The following is a 24912-nucleotide window of genomic DNA, read 5'->3' on the forward strand; positions in this document are numbered from 1 at the left end:
GGAGTCACCTACAGTGCCCGAGGAAACCCAGCCAAATGGGTGGGGTATAATTAAATTATTATTATTATTATTATTATTATTATTATTATTATTATTATTATTCCACATGAGGCCAAAAATTATTCTTCCCCTAACTTGCTAAACGTTCCATCTTCAAGGCTATCTACAGAATACTTAAGACACGGGCCCTTCAGATGGTGTTGGACTCCAACAAGTCATTTCAAACAGTATCATACCACTTTAAACAGGCACGACTTCCCCAAAGAATCTCGGGAACGGTAGTTTGGTAAGGGCGCTGTTCCACTCCCGGGGCTACAGCTCCCAGTGTTCCCTGGGAAGAGGGGTTTTGGGAAGCTGTAGTTTGTCAAGGGTGCTGTAAGTCGTGAGGAGACCCCTTGTTCCCTCTCCTACTGCTACAATTCCCAGAGTGGTTTAACAATAGTGTGCTGCTCTGGTTCGCCAGAAGTGGCTTAGGCATGTTTAGCCTGGAGGTTAAGGGGTGATATGATAGCCATGTTCAAATATATAAAAGGATGTCACATAGAGGAGGGAGAAAGGTTGTTTTCTGCTGCTCCAGAGAAGCGGACACGGAGCAATGGATCCAAACGACAAGAAAGAAGATTCCACCTAAACATTAGGAAGAACTTCCTGACAGTAAGAGCTGTTCAACAGTGGAATTTGCTGCCAATGAGTGTGGTGGAGTCTCCTTCTTTGGAGGTCTTTAAGCAGAGGCTTGACAACCATATGTCAGGAGTGCTCTGATGGTGTTTCCTGCTTGGCAGGGGGTTGGACTCGATGGTCCTTGTGGTCTCTTCCAACTCTATGATTCTATGATTCTAGATTCCTCTTCACAAAGAACTCTGGGAACTGTAGCTCTGTGAGGGGAAGAGGCGTCTCCGAACAACTCTCAGCACCCTCAACAGGATTCTTTTGGGGAAACCACAACTGTTAAAGTGGTTTGATACTGCTTTAAATTTATGGTGTGGAATGGGGCCCAACTCCCATCAGTCTCAACCAGCATGGCCAATGACCAGGAATAATGGGAATTTTAGTTCAAGAACATCGGGAGGGCCAGAGGTTCCCTATTCCTGATATAAGGGAAGGGACACATAGGAGAACAAGCTTTTATCAGCTGTTCCAACTTTTTTTACCAAGTGTGCTTAGAAGGAAGTCCAAATGGATCCAACAGGGTTTACTCTCAAGTAAGGGGGCTGCAATTGATGCCTTATTCTCTTGAGTGTTGTTTCCCTTTAATATTTGTTGTAAGCCACACTGAGCACTTCACTCGAAAGGAATAAATCAAAGTATCAATTGATCAAAATATAAATTTGGCATGGGGGAGACAGCATCAGCCTACTGGCCTCTGCCCCATCCTAAGACCCACGAGGTGATCCTCAGCTGTCGTGATTACGTTTGAGCTGACGTAAGTGTGTTTTTCGGAAACTTATCTCCATTCGAGAAAGTCTAAAAATAAACATTTATCTTTTTTTTCCCTTGCGTGGATGATCAATCACAAATTTACCACTGCTCTGGCAGTGTTTAGAAGTCTCTGTTATTAGAAGATGCCTAAATTTGAGTTCTGGGAGCACAAGAGAATCACACTGGATGCTTTTTGGTCAGGAAGGCAAAATTTTAAAAACACAAGGGGAGTCTGGAAATGAGGTCGGCCAATATTTACTCTTTTTGCTGAGACACTATCCTGGCATGTGCAGAGAAATGCTACAGATAAAGAAAAGACAGGTCTGTTTCCTAATGCTTGCGGAATTTGAATGTTGTGAATTCCTGTATGAAACATCCTGATCCAGGATTCAAATCTCCACTTGGCCACAAGGCCACAACCTTGGGCTAGTCAGTGCCTGGCCTAACCTACCTCACAGGGTTGTTGTGGAGATTAAAGGAGGAAAGAGAGAGCCAGGTAATTCACCTTGAGCTCCTTGGAGGGAAAAAAAGTGGGATATAAATGAGGTACCCAATTAAATAAAATACCCCTAGCTAGCCACTGAAGTCCACTCTGTTCACTGTGGCTCTGACACATCATTCATAAACTGGCCTAACCTAAAAACGGCACATATGGAGAGACAGGAGTTCAAAAACGCAGGCAAATGTTTTGCACACATTCTGTCCTGGCTTCTCTGGAAGGCAGGGGTAGAAATTTAATAATGTACTGCTTTTATTTGTAAAGGTACAGGCATAATCACCACCCTCACACATGACTGCGTATACAGGCAGCACTGGGAAATAAGCAAATAATTTCATTCAAACCCAGAAATGGCGGGAGAGAGCTGGAGAGTCCCTGTGACTTGTGAGGAGACCCAAAGAGGACATCATTGAGGGCAGAGGAAGCCCCTAAGAGACTGGAGGTGCAGTGGCGCTTTGTTTCAGCTGCTCAGCCTCCTCAGGTAACAGCTGATGCGCCGACAAGTGCAGCCACGTCCTCCATTTTGATTGGGGAAAAATATTTTGATCTGGATTGGGGATAGAGTAGGAGAGAGAGAGATGGAGAGAAAGGGCGTGTGGAGGCTTTTCCGAGCATGCTCCTCACTTACTTTACATGATTTCAATTATGTGCGCGGGAACCCGGAATGTAACCCCCTATAAGTGGGGGGGGGGGAGGGGAAAGACGACAACGCTTGTATTTATCTAAAATTATCAGGGCAGTGCAGGGCAATCTGCACACAATAAAAGACGTTTAAAAGCCGTCCGAAACAATGACTGGCCAATCAAGGAAGTCTGAAACAGCTGCAAAGACCTGCCAGGTCTTCAGGATCCAGGAGGATCAAAGAATGGGACAAATTTACATTATTATTGAAAGACCACTGTAAACACTTGAACTCTTTGGCAGGTTTTAAATAACTCTTGCAATGTTACACAGACTTTGGATACAAAGGAGGATTGGAAATGGGATGGACTTATAATACGTAGTTTAAAAAGTTACTTAAAGAACCCACGGAGGGGAGGAGGGAAGTCTTGAGATTCGCGTGACCTTAGTGATCAAGCTGGGGTATCAAGGCTCAGGCAGCTGCTACAGGGAAACCTGGATCCAGGTCGTTCAGGACTCCGTATTATCAACCATAACTGTCAACCGTCCCTTATTTGGCGGGAAACTCCCTTATCCCAGCACCATGTCCCGCTGCTGTTCCGGATTGATGATGTCCCTTAATTTCCCCGGGTTTCATGCTCGCCCGGTTTGGGAGGGAAGCAGTGGCTCGGGGTCCTCCGCCGCGAGAGAAAGCGCACGCACGAGCTGCTGCGTCTCCTTCTCTCCCTTTCCCCCCATAGGGGCACGTCATGAGGAGATGGGTGGCGGCGGGCGGGCAGGCAGCCCCTCTCTTGCGAGACTTCCGCTGTGCTGCCAGGGGAAGCCGGAGGCGGCTGAGGAGGCGGCCTGAGGGAGGAGGAAGAGGAGGGGATGGGGAGGGCGGTGCTTCAGTGGCCAACACGGCGCCGCAACCGCCTCATGCCGGGCTCGTGGGTGAAAGTCTCTCTTCCTCCCTCCCTCTCTCTTGTGCGGGGAAGGGCCGATGGAACTCCTCACACCAGGACGACGGAAGCCCCGACGTGTATAAGCTAAGCAAAATCCCTTATTTTGGCTGCTGATCCCTTATTTTCAAGGCTGCTGGTCCCTTATTTTCAAATCTGTAAGTTGACAGCTATGATTATCAACACAACATTTCTGAACATGTAGAATGGAAAACTTGAGGTGTAACAGGAGCCAAGACTTTTTAAATGTTTCGTTACTATCCCCCTTTTGCTCCTATGCAGATTCTGGGCAAAATGTGAATCTCTAACCATTCCCCCCTTCCTGCTTTCTTCACCCCAACTGCCGCAATTGCCCTGCACCAATCTCACCTCAGACATCCTGACGTGTTCTTGAAGACGGTTGTCCACTCGGCGTCTCGAGGCTTCGAGTCTTCGTTTGGCTCGTTCTCCCAACCGGAATGGGGGATGATCACTTCGTTGGTCAGGGTCTGTAGACCATGGTTAATGATCACCATTTTGAGGGGCTCGTAGGAGGACAGGTTCCAGAGGGTGCCTTGAAGAAGAGAAAATGGCAGCAGAGAGTCACGGGAACCTGTGTTGCTAAGTGGCTGTGGAGAATATTACTCTAGTTCAAGCAGTACAGCGAAACCAAAACTGTGTTTCAACTGACTATGGTTTGTAACAGCAAACCAAGGTTTCTTGGGACTGCTGCCTTTCTGATCTTTTAACCATTGGTTTGCGGACGTCTTACCTGTGCTAACAGCACTGCATAAGTGTGAGAATCCACGCAGGTGTTCAGTAGAGCTGGGAGATACCTGGCTTTCAACATCGCAATAAACCACTAGCTAAACATCACAATATAATGATATACAGTGGTACCTTGGTTCTCAAACAACTCGGAACCCAAACACTGCAAAACTGGAAGTAAGTGTTTCGGTTTGCGAACTTTTCTTGGAAGCCGAACGTGCTCCATTTTGAGTGTTACGCTTCCGTTTTGAGTGTTACACTGAGGTCTGTCTGTTTTTGCTATTTTGCGTTTTTGTTTTTGCGGCTCTTTTTTGTGAGTGTGAGGAACCCAGTTCACCTATTGATTGATTGATTGATTGATTGATTGATTGATTGAGTGACTGTAGTACATTGTTTATTGCTTTCATTTCATGGACAATGGTCTCGCTAGATAGTCAAATTCATGTTAAATTGCTGTTTTTGGGGTTGTTTTTAAAAGTCTGGAACAGATTAATCCATTTTGCATTACTTTCTATGGCAAAGCACACCTTGGTTTTGGAACGCTTTGGTTTTGGAACAGACTTCCGGAACGGATTAAGTTTGAGAACCAAGGTACCACTGTATCACAATGTCTGAAATAAGGATGTAGAGTCATTGGCTAACTGACTTCACAGTTTTTCCCACATTGTGATTTTTGCATAGCACACATACACATCATGATTAGTGATATATTGCCAGGTCAAAAATGATGAAACCGATACCACGATATGAATTTCAAACCAGTTTTGCACAATACAGTGGTGCCTCGCAAGACGAAATTAATTCGTTCCGCAAGTTTTTTCTTCTTGCGAGTTTTTCGTCTTGCGAAGCACGGTTTCCCATAGGAATGCATCGAAAATCAATCAATGCGTTCCTATGGAGACTGTCCGGGGACAGAGGGGAAGCACCGCGCACCTTTCCCTCTGTCCCCGGACCTGTTTTAAAGCAAGGGGCAGTGGGGAGAAGATCGCTTCTCCCCGTTGCCGCCCCTTGGTTCAAAAGGGGTCCGGGGACAGAGGGGAAGGCGCACGCCTTCCCCTCTGTCCCCTCTTTTGAAGCAAGGGGTGGAGGGGAGAAGATCGCTTCTCCCCGTTGCCGCCCCTTGCTTTAAACAGGTCCTTGCTTTAAACAGGTCCGCGCTGCGCTTCCCTCCTATCCCCGGAGCTTGCGGGGCAAGCTTCGTTTTGCGAAGCAAGCCCATAGGGAAATGCATCTTGCGAAGCGGCTAAGAAAACGAAAAACTCCTTCGTCTAGCGAGTTTTTCGTCTTCCGAGGCGTTCGTCTTGCGGGGTACCACTGTATATCGATATATCGCCCAGCCCTAGCGTTCAGCCCCTTGACAAGAGGTGGAAAACCTTTTTCATCCTGACGGCTGCATTCCATTGCGGGCAATCGTGACCGTGGTGGGCAGGGCCAAGAGCAAAAGTAGGTGGAGCAGCACATATAAATGTTGCCTTTATAAAATAGGCTAGCTTCTGCACACAGCCCTCTCTGTCCTCTACTCAGGCAAGCAAGAGGCATTATTAGAGTGCAAGGACAATTTGCAGGCAGGCCAAAGCAACAGCAACCCGCTCCAGGAGGGCTACAAAGCAGTGGTGGTGCATAGTGTGGTCTGGGGAGAATCCCAAGGGCCACACAGAAAGGCATAGAGGGCTGCATTTGGCCCTGGAGCCAAGATTCCCCAGCTCTGCTCTTAAGGAGGGATGTACAGTGGTGCCTCGCAAGACGAAAAGAATCTGTTCTCGAGTCTCTTCGTCTTGCGGTTTTTTCGTCTTGCGAAGCAAGCCCATTAGCGGCTTAGCGGATTAGCGCTATTAGTGGCTTAGCGGGCTTAGCGGATCAGCTGATAAGCGGCTTAGCGGATCAGCTGTTAAGCGGCTTAGCGGCTTAGCAGATCAGCTGTTAAGCGGCTTAGCGGATCAGCTGTTAAGCGGATTAGTGGCTTAGTGGATCAGCTGATAAGCGGCTTAGTGGCTTAGGAAAAGGGGGGGGAGGGAAAAAACCCCGCAGGAACTCGCAAGACATTTTCATCTTGCGAAGCAAGCCCATAGGAAATTCGTTTTGCGAAGCACCTCCAAAACGGAAAACCCTTTCGTCTAGCGGGTTTTCCATCTTGCGAGGCATTCGTCTTGCGGGGCACCACTGTACGTAAGAGTAAGAGTTGGCAACGTTAATTCACGAAACAATGAAAACAAATCTATAGTCTGGGTTGAAGGTGCTTAGAACTACAGTCATACCTCACGTTACGTTTGCTTCAGGTTGTGCGTTTTCAGGTTGTGTCCCACGGTGACCTGGAAGTAACCCGTTTCTCTGCTCGCGCATGCGCAGACGCGCAAAATGACGTCACGCGCATGCGCAGAAGCAGCGAATTGCGACCTGTGCATGCGCAGACACGGGTTGCGTTCTTTTCAGGTTGAGAACGGGCCTCCAGAACGGATCCCATTCGCAACCAGAGGTACCACTGTAGTGAGTTCTGAAATTCATTCCCACCCCTCTCATTCCCTCTCCCCTCGCCCTCTTCCAAATGTTATGGGGAAGGGCCATTTCTTAATGGTGCAACATCTATATTGCACAAAGAAGATCACAGGTTCAAGTTCTGGCACCTCCAGGTAGGGCAGGGAGTGACATCGGAGGGCTGCTGCCAATCAGTGTAGACAATACTGAACTAGTTAGGCCTCAATGGACTTCCGATGTTCCCTTCTTCGGTTTTTGATGACCTTCCTGTTTATTTGCATCTCATTCCACGACTGGGATGCTCAATCTGCATGTGTGATTTATCCCAGTCATATAAGGCAATAAATTTGAATGCATAGGTCTGTAAATCTGTGTTTATTCCTGCAGTATATAAGCAAAGAAATGCCCATCAGTTTTCTCTAAGCTTATAGGGGGACTGAAAGGTGTAAATATCAAGAAGCTGTAATGCAGACCAACTTTGGGTAAGCCTGTCTCTGTCCTGTTCTTTTTTAGGACAGACAATAAATTTCTTGTCAAGCTCCCTGACTTGTTTGCCTTCTGCAGGTCTGAGCCAGGGGTGGCTAAACTGTGGTTCTCCAGAAGTTGTTCAGATTCCAGCTCTCATCCGCCCCAGCCAGCGTGGCCAGGAGCCTGATGTGATAGGAGTTGTGGTTCAACAACTTCTGGAGAGGGCCACAGGTTAGCCACCACAGTCTAAGCCACCAGTGGCAACTGGCTTGTGTTTTCATAGGATCATTTCATGTTGTTTTACCTTATTTATTGCTCGCCACCTTAGGCATCAAACCACAGAGCCTAGGACTTGCCAATCAGAAGGTCAGCAGTTCGAATTCCCGCCACGGGGTGAGCTCCCGTTGCTCGGTCCCTGCTCCTGCCAACCTAGCAGTTCAAAAGCACGTCAAAGTGCAAGTAGATAAATAGGTACCACTCTGGCGGGAAGGTAAATGGTGTTTCCATGTGCTGCTCTGGTTCGCCTGAAGCGGCTTAGTCATGCTGGCCACATGACCCGGAAGCTGTACGCCAGCTCCCTCAGCCAATAAAGTGAGATGAGCACTGCAACCCCAGAGTCGGCCACGACTGGACTTAACGGTCAGGGGTGCCTTTACTTTTACCTTTGGCTATGGTGCAATTAATCGAAAGTGTCAGCACTCACACACTGGAATTCCCTGCCTATCAACATCAGGCAGGTGCCTTCTCTATAGTCTTTTTTGGTGCTCGCTTGAAACATTTGCCTTTTGGCAAGCTTATACAAATATGTAGAATGCTGACATGTGCTTAGGTTTGCTTTTTCACTTGGCATTAACTATTATTATTTTGTGAAGGTTTTCAGTACAGTGGTACCTCGGTTTTCAAACGTAATCTGTTCCAGAAGACCATTTGAGATCCTCGAAAACTGAGGTGCAAAGGGTGCTTTGAAGTATCGACAATTATCACCTGACGTCACTGCGGCATCAGGTGACTGAAAGTTGGCCCCACCCACCTGTCACCTTTGACTCATGAGAGGTAGAGAAGAAAGGATCTGGCCCACTGGCCAGAACTGGCTCCCAACCCCTTATTAAATACTTAAATAAATACACGCCTAATCTACATTTCTCGTTGCAGATCCTGGGCTATGCTTTGCTCCCAAGATCTCCATTTAATTCTTTGCTGTTGCTTGGAATCGAGATTGCAAATGCACTTTAAACGCTTTAAACGCACTGCCTCCAGTGAGATTGGAGTAGGGAAGGAAAGCAAGAGAATTTAGATGCTTGCGAGAGTCACACTCTCTCAGGCTTGGTTCCACCCCAGTAAAACAGCACAATAATAATAATCTACTTCCCAGAGTTACTGTCAGGATGGAGGAGGGAGAGACGGCAAAGTAATAACGCGACCCCTCCCTCAAAATTGCTATATAAATGCTAAGCAAGACCCATGAGCATCCCAAGTGAAAACTCTCCATTTTGAAATCCCTCTTTTCTTTACTTAGCATGCTGCAGGGACACCCGCAACCTGCAAAAAAAAAAAGAAAAAGAAAAAAAAGAGCAAGCTCTCAGCAGAATTATGTACCTGAGACCTAAGTGGCCAACTGGAAATTTAATCGGAGATGCCAGCTGAAAACTTCCTAGGGGCAGGCCAGGCAGAAAGTAACCTTTCTAAAAGGCCACACATTTCCCCAAAGCTAATATCAAGTCCTTACTTGCCAGGTATTTTTGATTTTCAAAATAGCAATTCTCACAATTTTTGTCTAATAAACAGTTAAAATCAACTACAGTTGTACCTCGGTTTTCGAACGTCTTAGAAGCCAAATGTTTCGGTTTTCGAACGCCAAAAACCCGGAAGTAAATGCTACCATTTTCAAAGGTGCCTCAGAAGTCGAATGGCTTTCACTGAGGGGTTTTTTCAATTTTCTCCAATGAATTTTCAGACTGCCCTTTGCACCTCAGATTTTGAGTTTTTCAGAACTCGAATGGTCTTCTGGAACAGATTATGTTCGAAAACCGAGGCACCACTGTATTGAAAACCTTCACAAAATAATAATAGTTGATGCCAAGTGAGGTAAATGTTTTAAGCGAGCACCAAAAAAGACTATAGAGAAGGCACCTGCCTGATGTTGATAGGCAGGGAATTCCAGTGTGTGAGTGCTACCACTTTCGATTAAATACACCATGTTGTTGTTGTTTAGTCGCTTAGTTGTGTCCGACTCTTCGTGACCCCATGGACCAGAGCACACCAGGCACTCCTGTCTTCCACTACCTCCCGCAAAATGCACCATAGCCAAAGTTAAAGGTAAAGAGACCCCTGACCATTAAGTCCAGTTGCGGACGACTCTGGGGTTGCGGCGCTCATCTCGCTTTACTGGCCGAGGGAGCCGGTGTTTGTCCATAGATATCTTCCGGGTCATGTGGCCAGCATGACTAAGCCGCTTCAGGCGAATCAGAGCAGCACACGGAAACACCATTTACCTTCCCGCCAGAGTGGTACCTATTGATCTACTTGCACTTTGACGTGCTTTCGAACTGCTAGGTTGGCAGGAGCAGGGACCGAGCAATGGGAGCTTACCCCGTCGCGGGGATTCAAACCGCCGACCTTCTGATCGGCAAGCCCTAGGCTCTGTGGTTCAGCCATAGCTAGCTGCTTGTAATCCATAAGACTCTTAATTTCAGGGTTGTGGGTTTGAGCTCTACATGGGGCAAAAAATTCCTGCCCTCAAGGTCCCTTCCAATTCTACAGTTCTATGATTCTATGCCTCGATGTGAATATGGCAGGCCTATTTTAAGGATCAATATTCTGTGAGGACACCAGAAATAATTACGGCAGATTATGCAATGTTGGGATTGGTATGCCAGGAAACCAGTCAACCCTACAACCTGCCTGAACCAGTAGGGAAAGAAAACTGGTTGGACCAAGCTGATATTTACCATATGTTTCGCTCTATAGGACGCACCCAACCATAGGACGCACCTTGTTTTAGAGGGGGAGAACAAGAAAAAAAATTCTCCCCCTCTCTGCTCAGCGCCCCTTCAGCGAAGCGGCAGGAGAAACGGAGCCCTTTCCATTTCTCCTGCCACTTCACTGAAGGGGCGCTTTGCAGAGAGGGGGATAATTTTTTTTCTTGTTCCCCCCCTCTAAAACAAGGTGCGTTCTGTGCATTCAAGGTGCATTCACCCGAAGCCTCCGGAACGCAGCGCGAGTTCCCGCTGTGCTACCTTGGAAGCCTGGAGAACGAGAGAAGTCAGTGCGCACTGACCCCTCTCGCTCTCCAGGCTTCAGCGAAAGCAATGCGAAGCCTCCGGAGCGTGGACGAAGCGCTCCCTTTGTGCTTCGGAGGCTTCGCATTGCTATCGCTGAAGCCAAGGAGCCTGCATTCGCTCCACAGGACGCACACATATTTCCCCTTAATTTTTGGAGGGGAAAAAGTGCGTCCTATGGAGCAAAAAATATGATATGTCTAGGGTCAGGGACTTCCAGCCCTCCAGATGTTGCTGGACTCCAACTCTGCATGCTCAGGGACAATGGGAGCTGCGACTCCAACATCATTTGCTGGGCCAAAGGCTCCCTGGAATCTATAGCCGGTACCCTTGTCGCTACTTGTCTGTGGCTTCCCACACGTCCCAAGGGCATCTGCTTTTAGGCTGCAATCCTTTTAGGGCCATTCTTAGGTAGGTAGCATGTGCCAGCAGGAATTTTATCTCTCAGCTCCCCAGCGCTTAAGTGGCACTTCAGCTATAGCCCAACAGACCCAGATGACTAACAGATCTTTGGTGATATAAAACATTCCTCCCTGCAAAGTGACCTCCGAAAGGGGCTCCTTTAAATTTAGCTGAGCCAAACAGCTTTGGCGCATCCAAGTTGGGATTTTGCTTGTGGCCTGCTTTGGGGTAAGAAAAAGGTAAAGGACCCCTGGATGGTTAAGTCTAAAGGCGACTATGGGGTTGAGGGGCTCATCTCGCTTTTCAGGCCAAGGGAGCCAGCGTTTGTCCACAGACAGGTCATGTGGTCAGCAGGACTAAACTGCTTTTGGCACAACGGGATACTGTGACGAGTGCCAGAGCACACAGAAATGCCATTTACCTTTCCGCTGAAGTGGTACCTATTTATCTACTTGCACTGGTGTGCTTTCAAACTGCTAGGTTGGCAGGAGCTGGAACAGAGCATTGGGAGCTCACCATCATCACGTGGATTTGAACCACTGACCTTCTAATCAGCAAGCCCAGATGCTCAGTGGTTTAGACCACAGTGCCACCCACATCCCTTTACCTGCTTTGGGGTATAGGATACAGTGTCTAGGTGTACATTTCCAGGGGGGCAGTTTGCTGCACATTACCTCCGCTCAGCACACATCTTGAAAGCCACATAGGGTGGCTGAGAGTGGCTAGTGGGAAAAGGATAAGCAAGATCGGTGCTGAACTTGCCTCCTCCTTAGCCAGACATTATAGTCCGGGTGTGGGGAACCCATGGCCCTCTGGAGGTTGTTGAACTACAACTCCCATCATTCCTGCCCATTGACCATGCTTGCTAAGGCTGATGGGAGTTGTTGTTTAGCAACAGCTGGAGGCCCAAATGTTCCCTACTCTGGCTTTAGGTGGTTCTAGATGCCCTGTTTATTGAACATTCACTCCAATTTGTCTGCAGGGCAGTTCAATGACACTGGCTATTTTATAAACATTCGCTCTTACACATTTGAAGAGAGGTTAGACGACGTGTCAAAGGAGTAGTTATCCCACACGTTGTAGTGTATTTCCCAATCATTTTCCTTCTTGCAAAGAGCCCAATATTTGGAGGAACCGGGTCCACAGAACCATAGAATTGTAGAGTTGTAGGAATTGTCGGTTGTAGAAATCCCAGCTGAACCATCCATGTCAGATGGACATCTAACAGATGGGTTTGCTGAGCGAGACTTCCAGATCAACCTTAATCCCAGAACCTGGATCTGCCAGTAGGTGGCTGGATCCCTGGTGAGAATCTGAGGGGAGCATTTTGGCGATTTGGGGGGCAGTGGGATTCGATGAGGAGATTTCACCCCTCCCATATCCAAGAATCTCCTGATGATCTCTGCTGACTCTCCAGAGAGGAGGAGCAGTGTTCTGCTCTCTACTTATTCTACTCCAGCCTCAGTCAGTCAGTCAGTGTGTCGGAGAGAGAGAGACTGAGTGTTAGAGATCGTGTGTATAGATAAGGTTGCTGCTAAGAGCAGCTGCAGACACTCAGTGTAGTGCAGCATTCATTTATGCTTAGAACTCATTAAGCTCTGTATATAGTTGTATAGTAGTTGTAGATAGAATAAAGAAGATATTCTACAGAGCTGCTCTCCGAGTCGTTTATACTCTGCTATACTCTGCTGTGCGATGACTGTCTTCTTGTGGAAGTGAATCTGGCGCTCACAACTCTAAGCTGTGAGTCCACAGCACTTTGACCTGTTCCTGTGCAGAAAGTGGTCTCTGGAAGTGCTACCCAGCTCGCCTAGCCCAGTCGGGGCTGAAGTGCATGAGTCCAGTTGGTGGCACTGGCTCAAGGGCGATGCTGACATCCATAAGGGTTCAAATGGGTGAATTTGCCAGCAGCGGTAACCACACTGCTCATGGCACGAAGAGTTTCCTGGGAAGAGGGACTTAATGTTAAACCACTCTGGGCAGCTTTGGGTGGGTGGGTAGATACAGGGTTCTCCTAGCAACTGTCACCACCCGTAAGAAACTACAACTCCCAGAATTCCTTGGAGGGGAAGCTGCTTCACGTGATACCATAATGCTTGAAATGTATGGCAGCAGTCGCTTTTTCTTTAAACTACAGAGTTGCAAATAGAGGGCGGCCTTTTGCCAAGTGGGACACACAAAAACCCTGCTTCCTGGCTCCAGTAATCTAAATTTCCAGACTCCAATAATCAGTTGTAACCTGCCCTTTCCTCTGTTTTGCTTTAACCTGCTGCCAAGAGTCTTTTGCTACTTACTGCCAGCAGGGACGTTAATCACTATATTTATTTCCTTGAATCACTTCACTCACTACATTGCAGCTTATGTCCACACAAGGCACAGCAGTAATTATAGTAATATGGATTTTTTTTTAAAAAAAAAAAAGGCAAGTCACTTTAGCATTTAAACAAATTAATATAATAGAAATAAAAAGGAATAAATTAGCTCCTGACGGCTAGCCATTGAGAACAAGAAAATGAGTAATTAATCCGGAATCCATTACGAGCTGAAGGGTTTTGTTTTGTTTTTCCCCAAGCACAGCGATCCCAGTCAACGAGCCGATATTTTGGATATTTTCACGGAACGTGCTATTTTTTGCTGTGAAGCATTTGTTTATATAGCGGCCAAACAATGTAAGGCCAATTCGTTTAAAACTAGAAGATCTGCAATCTGTCCAGCAAGGGAGTTTGAGTTTGAGCATGAGAAATCTTGTCAAAGGCCCTCAAGCACCAGGAACGAGCAGGTCTGCAATAAAATGTTGCAGGGCATCCTTCGTGTTGGGTTTCCAGGGGTAGGGAAACTGATCTGGCCTGATCTGTATCTTCCCTCTTCCTCAGGTAAAACCACGTCTTTATCTGCCCCTCAGCTGACATCACATACGGTGTAGGGCAGGTATCATTTGGGTGAAACCATGGGCCAAACTGGGATCTGTGCTGGTCCAAATTTGGCCTGCAGACCAGAGGTACTCTATCCCTGGACTAGCCCAGCCTGTTTTCCTTTCATGGCATCATAGAAGGGTAGAGTTGGAAGGGACCTTCCGCGTCAACTCTTATTTTCCTTTTCTTTAAACCAGGGTTTCCCAAACTTGGGTCTCCAGCTGCTTTTGGACTACAACTCCCATCATCCCTAGCTAGCAGGACTAGTGGTCAGGGATGATGGGAACTGTAGTCCCAAAGCAGCTGGAGGCCTAGGTTTGGGGAACCCTGCACTAAACTAATGTCCCAAGCATTGCAACTTGTCCTCATAGAGGGGGTTGCTCCATCCCCTTGTCACTGGGGTGGGGGGCTGCAAAAACAAAAAACTTGCAACACACCCTAAAAGCAAACCCCATGCAACATCCCTGCTGAAATAATTTTATCCACCGACATTTCCCCTCTACAGAAAAGAGGGCTCTTCTGGTGGAATGTTCTCTTGTCTGCGCCTTGCAGAGGAGGCATTTTCCTACCCTGCTTAAACATTATCTTGATCATACATTTAGTTTTTGCAGAGATGTGCCAAAGGGCTTTTTCCCTCACCGCCCCCCTTTCCCTTTTTTGCACACCATTCGGGACATCTTCTTTTGATTTCTTCGCAAACTTGCCGTCCCAATTGGCAGAAGATTTCCAGCTCAACACATTTTCAAATCAGCTATTGTAAACATGAAACACTGGCTTCTGTAATAAGGTTTATTCTTTTCAAAGAAGATTATGGTTACTCTGCATGGTTAGGAAAGGAGAAGACGCCGTATTAAGTTCTCTGTGTGCAAACAATTAAATTTGCAGGCCCCGTGGCCAGGGGCTTGTTCGCAGAATTAATTTCCAAGGTTCGGAGCTTTTTTAATAAATAAAAAAAAATGGGTGGGGGTCTCAGAACAATGACCACTTATTTTTTGAAATCTAACCTGGATTATTTCCTCCTCCCTGGAGTATAATTTGACACCTCCCAGGATTCTTTTGGGGAAGCCATGGCTGCTTAAAGTGGTATTAGAGTGTTTTAAATGTATTATGTGCATGTGGATACAGGAGAACCTTTGCCATTTTCTTTGGGGAGTTTGTGAAGGGTGCTGAGAGTTGTTAGGAGAACACTTGTTCCTCTCCTACAGTTACAGTCCACCTCATAGGCCAGCCAGCCCTGAGTAATAATAATAATAATTTATTTATACCCTGCCCATCTGGCTGAGTTTCCCCAGCCACTCTGGTCGGCTCCCAATCAAGTGTTAAAAACAGTACAGCGTTACATATTAAAAACTTCCCTGAACAGGGCTGCCTTAAGATATCTTCTGAATGTCAGGTAGTTGTTTATCTCTTTGACATCTGATGGGAGGGCGTTCCACAGGGCAGGCGCCACTACCGAGAAGGCCCTCTGTCTGGTTCCCTGTAGCCTCACTTCTCGCAATGAGGGAACCGCCAGAAGGCCCTCGGCGCTGGATCTCAGTGTGCAGGCTGAAGGATGGGAGTGGAGACGCTCCTTCAGGCATACTGGGCCGAGGCCGATTAGGGCTTTAAAGGTCAGCACCAACACTTTGAATTGTGCTCGGAAACGTACTGGGAGCCAATGTAGGTCTTTCAGGACCGGTGTTACATGGTCTCAGCAGCCACTCCCAGTCACCAGTCCAGCTGCCGCATTCTGGATTAATTGCAGTTTCCGGGTCACCTTCAAAGGTAGCCCCACACAGAGCACATTGCAGTAGTCCAAGCAGGAGATAACTAGAGCATGCACCACTCCGGCGAGACACTCTGCAGGCAGGTAGGGTCTCAGCCTGCGTACCAGGTGGAGCTGGTAAACAGTTGTCCTGGACACAGAGTTAACCTGCACCTCCATGGACACCTGTGAGTCCAAAATGACTCCCAGGCTGCGCACCTGGTCCTTCAGGGGCACGGTTACCCCATTCAGGACCAGGGAATCCCCCACACCCACCCGCTCCCTGTCCCCCCAAAACAGTACTTCTGTCTTGTCAGGATTCAACCTCAATCTGTTAGCCGCCATCCATCCTCCAACCGCCTCCAGGCACTCACACAGGACCTTCACCGCCTTCACTGGTTCTGATTTAAAGGAGAGGTAGAGCTGAGTGGTATCATAGTGCTTTAAATGAATGGTGTGAATGTTGCCTAACTCTGACAGCAAGTTGGTCATGCAGCCATTCCTTGGGGGTGAGGTAGGAGGAAATATAAAATACAGGAATCTTCCTCACACCTCCAATGGAAGCTCACACATCCCAAGTTGCAAGAGGTCAGGCAAGAAATCTGCTCCCAATGCAGTAGCCTCTTTGGAAACTAAAGACACAAAGCTCAGTTGTTAAAAAAAAATATATGCTGTGTAAACCCTGCTCTGCAGGTAAGGCGAGCTGGAATCAATTCTTTGCAGAAATGGAGTTTCTGTCCTACAGGATTAGGGATTTGTCTGGCAGAGAATACCAGACCCCGTGGCCACAGTACTGCAGCATTTTCAAATAATCCACACAAATTACATTGCGGTAAGTACCCAATGACGGAAAAGCTCGTTAAAAGCCCCTAACTTCTGCCTGCCTGTCCGAGCCACATAATAGAAGCCGCACATCCTGTATCTCTGATGGGGAACATTCGTTCTGCGCCGAGCCTTATCGCTCACGATAAAATAAGACCTTTCGCTGCCTTGCCGAATCACAACGTATTACTTCCCTTATCAGACCTGCCCTCATTCTTCTCCACACTGAGGATGAGAGAATGGTCTGCTGAAATAACATTGCCCCCCCCCCCCCCGAGTCCTAAGGGATCACATGCAAGGCACAGTATGGGGAGGGGGGCACGGAGAGCAGGGGAGAAAGCGCAGTAAAATAATAAGAAGAAAAAGGATTGCTGCCGCTTGCAGCTCAGTTTCAAGATGTGCCGAAATAAATACAGTGGTACCTCAGGTTAAGTACTTAATTCATTCCGGAGGTCTGTTCTTAACCTGAAACTGTTCTTAACCTGAAGCACCACTTCAGCTAATGGGGCCTCCTGCTGCTGCCGCACCGCCGGAGCACAATTTCCGTTCTCATCCTGAAGCAAAGTTCTTAACCGGAGGTACTATTTCTGGGTTAGCGGAGTCTGTAACCTGAAGTGTATGTAACCTGAAGCGTATGTAACCCAAGGTACCACAGTACTGTGAGATTGCTGAGGCCAAGGCAGTTCATACAACTAATTTAGATTTGGGGGCAGAAAGCCACAAAGCTGAATGCTGCCAGGTTCAGGGCAGATTCGGGGCAAGTTCTTTATGCAGTTATACTGCGGAACTCACTCCCACAAGGCAGGGATGGTCACCAACTTGGACTGCTTTAAAGGAGGATTGGACAAATTCATGGAGGATGGGCTATCAATGGCTGCCAGCCATGATGGCAATCTTCTGTCTCCATGGTCAGAGGCAGGAAGGCTTTCAGTTTCTGGTGGTCACAGGAGGGGAAAGAGCTCTTTTACTTAGGTTCTGTTTGCAGGTTTTCCTCTGTGGCATCTGCTTGGCCACTGTGAGAACAGGATACTGGACTGTTAGTGAAATATACTCTGAGTCAAGAGTGGATTTCATGCTCTTTATTCAGCTCATAGTGGTGAGGAGGAATGGAAGTTCCCCCAGAATGTCTGCTTTATATACATTATTTACACAATGGGCCCCATGCGATTGGCTAATTCTGGGATTCTCCTGTAGGCCAATCAGGTTGCGGATTCACTTCCACCTGGAGCTGGATTGGGTGGCTCCTGTGGACCAATCAGACTGCTGCATTCTGGAGCCTATTGCTCTAGGACCAATAAGGCTGCTGCATTCTGAATCCTATTGTTCTAGGACCAATCACACTGCTGCCTTTTGGATCCTATTCAACTCAGTACATAACAGTTAGTATTTGTACTGTATTTGTTAGAAAATGCATTTTACAAAGCATAAAGTGCATTGGGGAAAAGAAAACCTACATAATGTAATGCAACAGCTGCAAAATCTTGTGGCTCCAATTAAGGTCACAGAAACGCTGAACCCTTGCTCTGTTAATGGGATAACTCCCTTTAAAAGTGTTTGTGTGTGTGTGTGTGTGTGTGTTAGATAAGGAGGGGTGGAGGCTGGCATTTGGATGGTTGTTTTGCCGTTGTTTTGTTGAGCGTGGAGTCTCCGAGAACACGCTACCCATAGGAGTTGGTGAGGACAGACAAAGGTATAATTTAGGGACTGCTTCAAAGGAATTTTCGAAGGAAGAAGAACCCTCTCTTGGGCTCAAGACAGTGAAATGAATTGCGCTGCTCTTAGGATGATATGGGGGACACGGGTGGCACTGTGGGTTAAACCACAGAGCCTAGGACTTGCCGATCAGAAGCTTGGCGGTTTGAATCCTCGCCACGGGGTGAGCTCACGTTGCTCGGTCCCTGCTCCTGCCAACCTAGCAGTTCAAAAGCACGTCAAAGTGCAAGTAGATAAATAGGTACTGCTCCAGCGGGAAGGTAAACAGCGTTTCCGTGCGCTGCTCTGGTTCGCCAGAAGCGAGTTAGTCATGCTGGTCACATGAGCTGTACGCCGGCTCCCTCGGCCAGTAAAGCGAGATGAGTGCTGCAACCCCAGAGTCGGTCACAACTGGACCTAATGGTCTGGTGTCCCTTTACCTTTACCTAGGATGATACTGCTGGTTTAATAGTTGCCACCCTGCAAGTAAAGAGTCATCTTCAAAGTCTTGTGTATGGAGTCTACTTCGAGGGTGAAACGGCTGTATCACTCTGCATGAGTCACAAAAATAGCTATCATGGACTTGATAGGCCATGGGCCTGATCCAGCTAATCTGGTCTTATGCGCTTAGTGCAAAATGTGGCACCCTTCTCCAGATCTGCTGTTTACTTTTTAAACAGCCATTAATGCCTTTCCTGACAGCATGTCTAGTGTCTTCATTCGTTTGGCCCCAATCCCGACAGCACATGTTCAGAGCACAAAATGAATTCATTAATCAAGATTCAAAGCCGCTGTAGCCATCCCTTTCAACAGGGGAAAGGGCAAACTCAGACGCGTTTCTGTCACTGCAGAGAAGCCTGATAACCATTTAACATTAAAAAGTTATCCATGCAGGTCAAATTATGGGCCACCCTTTCCATTTCTGAATCTTAAAAAAGCGGGGGGCGAGGAAGAAAATGTGCATATTTCTGGGAAATTAGCTTCTCTGACAAATTACTACTGAAAAATAAATGGATTTCACTCTTTTTTATTTTTTTATTTTTTTTAAAAAAAGGAAGAACCTTTTTAAAGAAAAGTCTGCAAAATAATCCAGGACCTGAAGCAACCAATCCATTCAAGTTAAAAGAACATCTTATATATGTACTAAAAGCAAACTCAGTCCTCTGAGTGCTGTTCCTGATGCAGCCAAAATATCACCAAGAGGGAGGCACCGGCACACTTGGGGAAACAAAAATAACTTGGGGCTGGGGGATGGGACTGGGGGGGGGGGGGCAGCAGAAATCTAAAAGCACTGAGCATGCCCAGTGACCGTCAAATGTTGGGTGAATAATGTGGGGGCAGGCAGGGAAGAGGCATAGGAGAGGCTCTGGCTGCCTGCCTTGGTACAACGAGAAGGAGTGCTAAGAACCTAAGACACAGTTTGCAAACTGCTTTGACGGTTGGTTGGTTGGTTGGTTTTGTACCATAAAGTGGTATATAAATTTGATGAAATAAAATATAAAAAGAGCCCGCTGGATCCAGGCCAACGACCCCTCCAGTCCAGCATCCCTGCTCTCAAAGGGACCAACCTGATCATAGCTGTCAACTTTTCTCTTTTTAAAAGGGAAATTCCCTTATTCCAAATAGGATTCCTCGCAAAAAAAGGAAAAAGTTGACAGCTATGAACCTAATGCCTACGGGAAACCTGCAAGGAAGAGCTGAGCACCACCTTGAGCTCCTTGGAAGAAAGGTGGGATAGAAATGTAATAGCAAACAAACAAATAAACATGCTTTTTAAGTAGAGATCCTTGCCCCAGCCCAAAACTGTGCTGGAAGCATTTTCATTGCCGATAGTTTTTAGATATTTTTTGCGCTCTCTCTCTCTCTCTCTCTCTCTCTCTCTCTCTCTCTCTCTCTGTGTGTGTGTGTGTGTGTATGTGTTTAGGCTCCTTTGGGTGGAAGGGTGAGATAATAATAATAATAATATTTTTTTATTTATACCCCGCTCTCCCCAGCCAAGGCCGGGCTCAGAGCGGCTTACAAACAATAATAAAAACAAGAAGAATGATTACAACTTAAAAACAAAAATAAAATACAACATTAAAATAATGGAACATTAAAATATTAAAATGTAGCCTCATCGCAGGAGGAGAAGGAAAAGGAAAAGAGAGAGAGAGAGAGAGAGAGAGAGAGAGAGAGAGGGAGAGGGAGGGAATCAAATTGGCTCCAAGCCAGGCGGAACAACTCTGTCTTACAGGCCCTGCGGAAAGAAATCAGATCCTGCAGGGCCCTGGTCTCATGAGACAGAGCGTTCCACCACGCCGGAGCCAGAGTTGAAAAGGCCCTGGCTCTGGTTGAAGCCAATCTAACTTGCTTAGGGCCTGGGACCACTAGGGTGTTGTTATTTATGGACCTTGAGGCTCTCCGTGGGGCATACCAGGAGAGGCGGTCCCGGAGGTACGAGGGTCCTAGGCCGTGAAGGGCTTTAAAGGTCAAAAGCAGCACCTTAAATCTGACCCTGTACTCCACCGGGAGCCAGTGCAGCTTGAAAAGCACTGGGTGAATATGCTCCCATGGCAGAGACCCGGTGAGGAGCCTCGCTGCAGCATTCTGTACCCGCTGGAGTTTCTGGGACAGCTTCAAGGGCAGCCCCGCATAGAGCGAATTACAGTAGTCAAGCCTGGAGATGACCGTCGCATGGATCACTGTGGCCAAGTCAGGGCGGGAAAGGTAAGGGACCAACTGCTTGATGCGGCGAAGGTGGAAAAATGTCGCCTTGGCTGTTGCTGTAACCTGCGCCTCCATGGAAAGGGAGGCGTCAAGGATTACACCCAAACTCTTAACGGAAGGCAATGGCACTAATTGGGCCCCCGCAAGAGAAGGGAGTTGGTCCCTCATCCCCATGCCATCCCGACCTAGCCATAGGACCTCTGTCTTCGAAGGATTTAGTTTCAATCGGCTCCCACGAAACCATCCAGCCACAGCTTCCAAGCATCTGGTCAATGTGTTTGGGGCCGAGTCGGTGTGGCCATCCATCAGCAGATAGAGCTGAGTGTCATCAGCATATTGGTGACAGCCCAGCCCAAAGCTCCGGATAATCTGGGCAAGGGGGCGCATAAAGATGTTAAAAAGCATCGGGGAGAGAATTGCGCCCTGCGGCACTCCACACACCAAGGAGTGGCGCAACGACATTTCCCTCCCTAGTGCCACCCTCTGTCCCCGACCAGAGATAAAAGAGTACAACCAGTTACGGGCTATGCCCTGTATCCCCACGTCTGCGAGGCGGTGGTCCAGAAGATCATGATTGACCATGTCAAAGGCTGCTGACAAATCTAAAAGGATCAGCAGTCCTGACCCGCCTCGATCCAGTTGTCTACGGAGATCATCTGTTAGGGCAACCAGAGCCGTCTCCATCCCAAAACCAGGACGGAAACCGGACTGAAATGGATCTAATGCCGATGTTTCCTCCAGAAACCTACCAAGCTGTTCAGCAACCGCTCTCTCAATTACCTTACCCAGGTATGGAAGATTTGAAACTGGGCGGTAATTGGATAGGTCTAAGGGATCTAATGAAGTTTTTTTTAAGAGTGGACACACCACTGCTTCCTTCAGCTCCCCTGGGAATGTCCCCGTGTCAAGGGACAAATTGATAATTTCAACCAGGGGGGTCCGCACAACATCTGGACATACAGTGATATACAGTGATACCTCGGGTTAAGAACTTAATTCGTTCTGGAGGTCTGTTCTTAACCTGAAACTGTTCTTAACCTGAGGTACCACTTTAGCTAATGGGGCCTCCTGCTGCCGCCGCGCCGCCGGAGCACGATTTCTGTTCTCATCCTGAAGCAAAGTTCTTAACCTGAGGTACTATTTCTGGGTTAGCGGAGTCTGTAACCTGAAGCATCTGTAACCCAAGGTACAACTGTACATCAATAAATGACACGTCTCTCCCACATCAGTCTCTACAGCCACCACAGGAGCTGCAACTATCCAACAGCTTGACCTCACCCCCCCCAAAGGCACACTCCTCTGTTGTTTCCTAAGACAGACAAATACCGACAACAACAACAAGCAAATGATTAACCTCCTGCCAACCTAGCAGTTCAAAAGCACGCCAGCACAAGTAGATAAGTAGGTACTGCTACGGCAGGAAGGTAAACGGTGTTTCCGTGTGCTCTGGTTTCTGTCACGGTGTCCCACTGCACCAGGAGCGGTTTAGTCCTGCTGGCCACATGACCCAGAAAGCTGTCTGTGGACAAACACCAGCTCCCTCGGCCTGAAAGCGAGATGAGCGCCACAACCCTATAGTCGCCTTTGACTTGACTTAACCGCCAGCGGTCCTTTACCTGTTTACCTTACCGAAATGATTAATCAATCAAGGAATAAATTCAGACCAAATGGTTGGCAGACCACGGGCCCTACTTCCGCGGCAAACTTTGCAGACTGGTGTTGAAGTAAGCAAAAGTTTTCCATAAAAACAAACATATCCCCAGAGGTACAAACAGAGGTGCTGACCTGTAATGAGCTCCCGAACTTCCATGTCATTCGTCTTCCGCAGCAACCGGATCAAAGCCGGGATCCCATCGCAGTTCTTTATCGCCACCTTGTTCTCATTATCCTTCCCGTAGGATATGTTTCTGAGCGCCCCGCAAGCCTTGCGATGCACCTCGGGCTTGGGGTGGTCCAAGAGGCCCACCAAAATAGGAATGCCTTTGAGGTGCCTCACGTCCTTCTTGATTTTGTCGTTCTCGTAGCACAAGTGCTGCAGATACGCTGCCGCGTTGGACTTGACCGGATCGATGGGGTGGCTGAGCATGGCAATGACTTCTGGGAGGTCGGGGTCCCGCCAGCGGGGGTCTTTGCGGATGCTGTCAATGGAAGGCGAGCGCTTGCCCAGGCGGTCAATGCTGGCCATGCTCCCCCGCTCGGGCTGCGCCAAGGGCGCCGCATAGCTGCCATGCAGATAGGGGATCCTCTCGTCGACGATCTCGGTCTCAATCGGGTCATCGTAACCCCTGCTAAGAGAAAGAGGGGGAGATATTGGAAGGCGTTCTGATTTTAAAACAAGAATCGTGCCTTTAAACAGGCTATGTTGGGAGCGTCATCCAGGAATGCTAAGCCAGACCCCACCCCATCCATATATTAGAGCAGCCTCTCTCAACCTGTGGGTCCCCAGATGTTGTTGAACTACAACTCCCATCATCCCTAGCTAGCAAGGCCAGAACTCAGGGATGATGGGAGTTGTAGTCCAACAACATCTGGGGACCCACAGGTTGAGAACCGCTGTATTCAAGAGACCCTACCTAACCACAGACTGTCTCACCAGAGTGGTGCATGCTCAAGTTATCTCCCGCATGGACGACTGCAATGTGCTCTACGTGGGGCTACCTTTGAAGGTGACCCGGAAACTACAATTAATCCAGAATGTGGCAGCTAGACTGGTGACTGGGAGTGGCTGCTGAGACCACATAACACCGGTCTTGAAATACCTACATTGGCTGCCAGTACGTTTCCGAGCACAATTCAAAGTGTTGGTGCTGACCTTTAAAGCCCTAATCGGCCTCGGCCCAGTATCCCTGAAGGAGTGTCTCCACTCCCATCGTTCAGCCCGGACACTGAGGTCCAGCTCCGAGGGTCTTCTGGCTGTTCCTTCCCTGCGAGAAGTGAGGTTACAGGGCACTAGGCAGAGGGCCTTCTTAGTAGTGGCGCCCTCCCATCAGTTGTCAAACAGATAAACATCTGAAGGCAGGCCTATTTAGGGAAGTTTTTAATGTTTGATGTTTTACCGTGTTTTTAATAATCTGTTGGAAGCTGCCCAGAGTGACTGGGGGAACCCAACTAGACAGGCGGGGTATAAATAATAAATTGTGGTTGTTGTTGTTACATCTGAGTTACTACAGATCAGAGAGTTAAGCACAACATTCTAAAACTGGCCAGCAGAGTTACAAAAAGACTTGTTTAAAGACGATCCATTAATATTCATATTTTATAGGACAGGAAGCCTGAAGCCTGTGAGCAATGAGAAGCAAGGCCAGCCATGGAAGGGTTAGTTGTTTACGTTTAATTTCTCTTGCTATTTTTAAATTATTGACAGTGGAGATTGGCAGAATTGGTGGAAACCACGGGAGGGGAGAGAGGACTCGTGTGTTTGGTTCCTGCTTACATGATTCCCATTGTGGCATCTGGTTGGGTCACTGTGAGAACAGGATTCTGGACTAGATGGGCCATTGGCCTGATCCAGAGGGACATCTAGGTGTTGTTGAACTACAAGTCCCATCAGCCCCACCAAGCATGATGAATGGTGAGGAATGATGGGACTTGTAGTTCAAGAACATCTGGAGGGCCTAACCCCCTAATTAACCCCTGGGTCATATAATCCAATCAGGGACTGAACCAAATTAACAGGTTAGACTCTCAGGGTGACTAATCTTTCCAAATTAGCCTTTTTCGATGCTACAATTAATGCTTGTGTTATCAAACACTTCTACCGTATGATTATATTCAGCTGCTGGAGAAATCAATAAACAGAAATAGCCTGAAGAAATTGGGTAAGCATGGGAAAGCCAAAAAAGAAAAAAAAAGGGGAGGAAAAAAACCAAGAGACCCTTTTATTGACGCACTTATTGGAATATGTATAATTCATTAGTTTTTAGGGCTGCAATTTACACTGTCTCAACAGCCATTATGTCTGCTTTTATGCAGGAGAGCTGTTTCCATTCTGCAGCATAAAGGAAGATAATAATGTTACATTCACATCAATATTTTTCCTTGTAAGAAGCAGGGATAATGAGCGCCTAAACGCCACTCACAGGTGCAGGGGTTTCCCTTCTCCCTCTTTGTGCATGGTGCGAACAGGTGTTTCGCACTCGCTCCCGATGCTGTTGCCCTCGGTCCCAGGCAGAAGGAACCAGAATAG

At 47.6% G+C, this 24912-nt stretch overlaps 1 protein-coding gene across 38 annotated transcripts in view; it reads right to left on the reverse strand.

Annotated features, from left to right (window-relative positions):
- The window catches only part of ARVCF (ARVCF delta catenin family member), a 589425-nt gene that overhangs the window by 111879 nt on the left and 452634 nt on the right, over nucleotides 1–24912 (reverse strand). For 20 of the 38 annotated variants that reach the window (XM_083717050.1, XM_083717047.1, XM_083717026.1 and 17 more), the window contains 2 exons: nucleotides 22512–23011; nucleotides 3850–4033 (listed from right to left, as the gene is read on the reverse strand). In XM_083717050.1, the coding sequence (XP_083573176.1) occupies nucleotides 3850–4033; nucleotides 22512–23011 (684 nt within the window). Of the gene's footprint in view, nucleotides 1–3849; nucleotides 4034–22511; nucleotides 23015–24912 lie in introns of all 38 variants that reach the window. The other 18 variants (XM_083717021.1, XM_083717024.1, XM_083717023.1 and 15 more) reach the window with 1 other exon arrangement.

This window comes from Podarcis gaigeae (assembly GCF_964106915.1).
Source record: "Podarcis gaigeae genome assembly, chromosome: 16".
NCBI lineage: Eukaryota > Metazoa > Chordata > Lepidosauria > Squamata > Lacertidae > Podarcis > Podarcis gaigeae.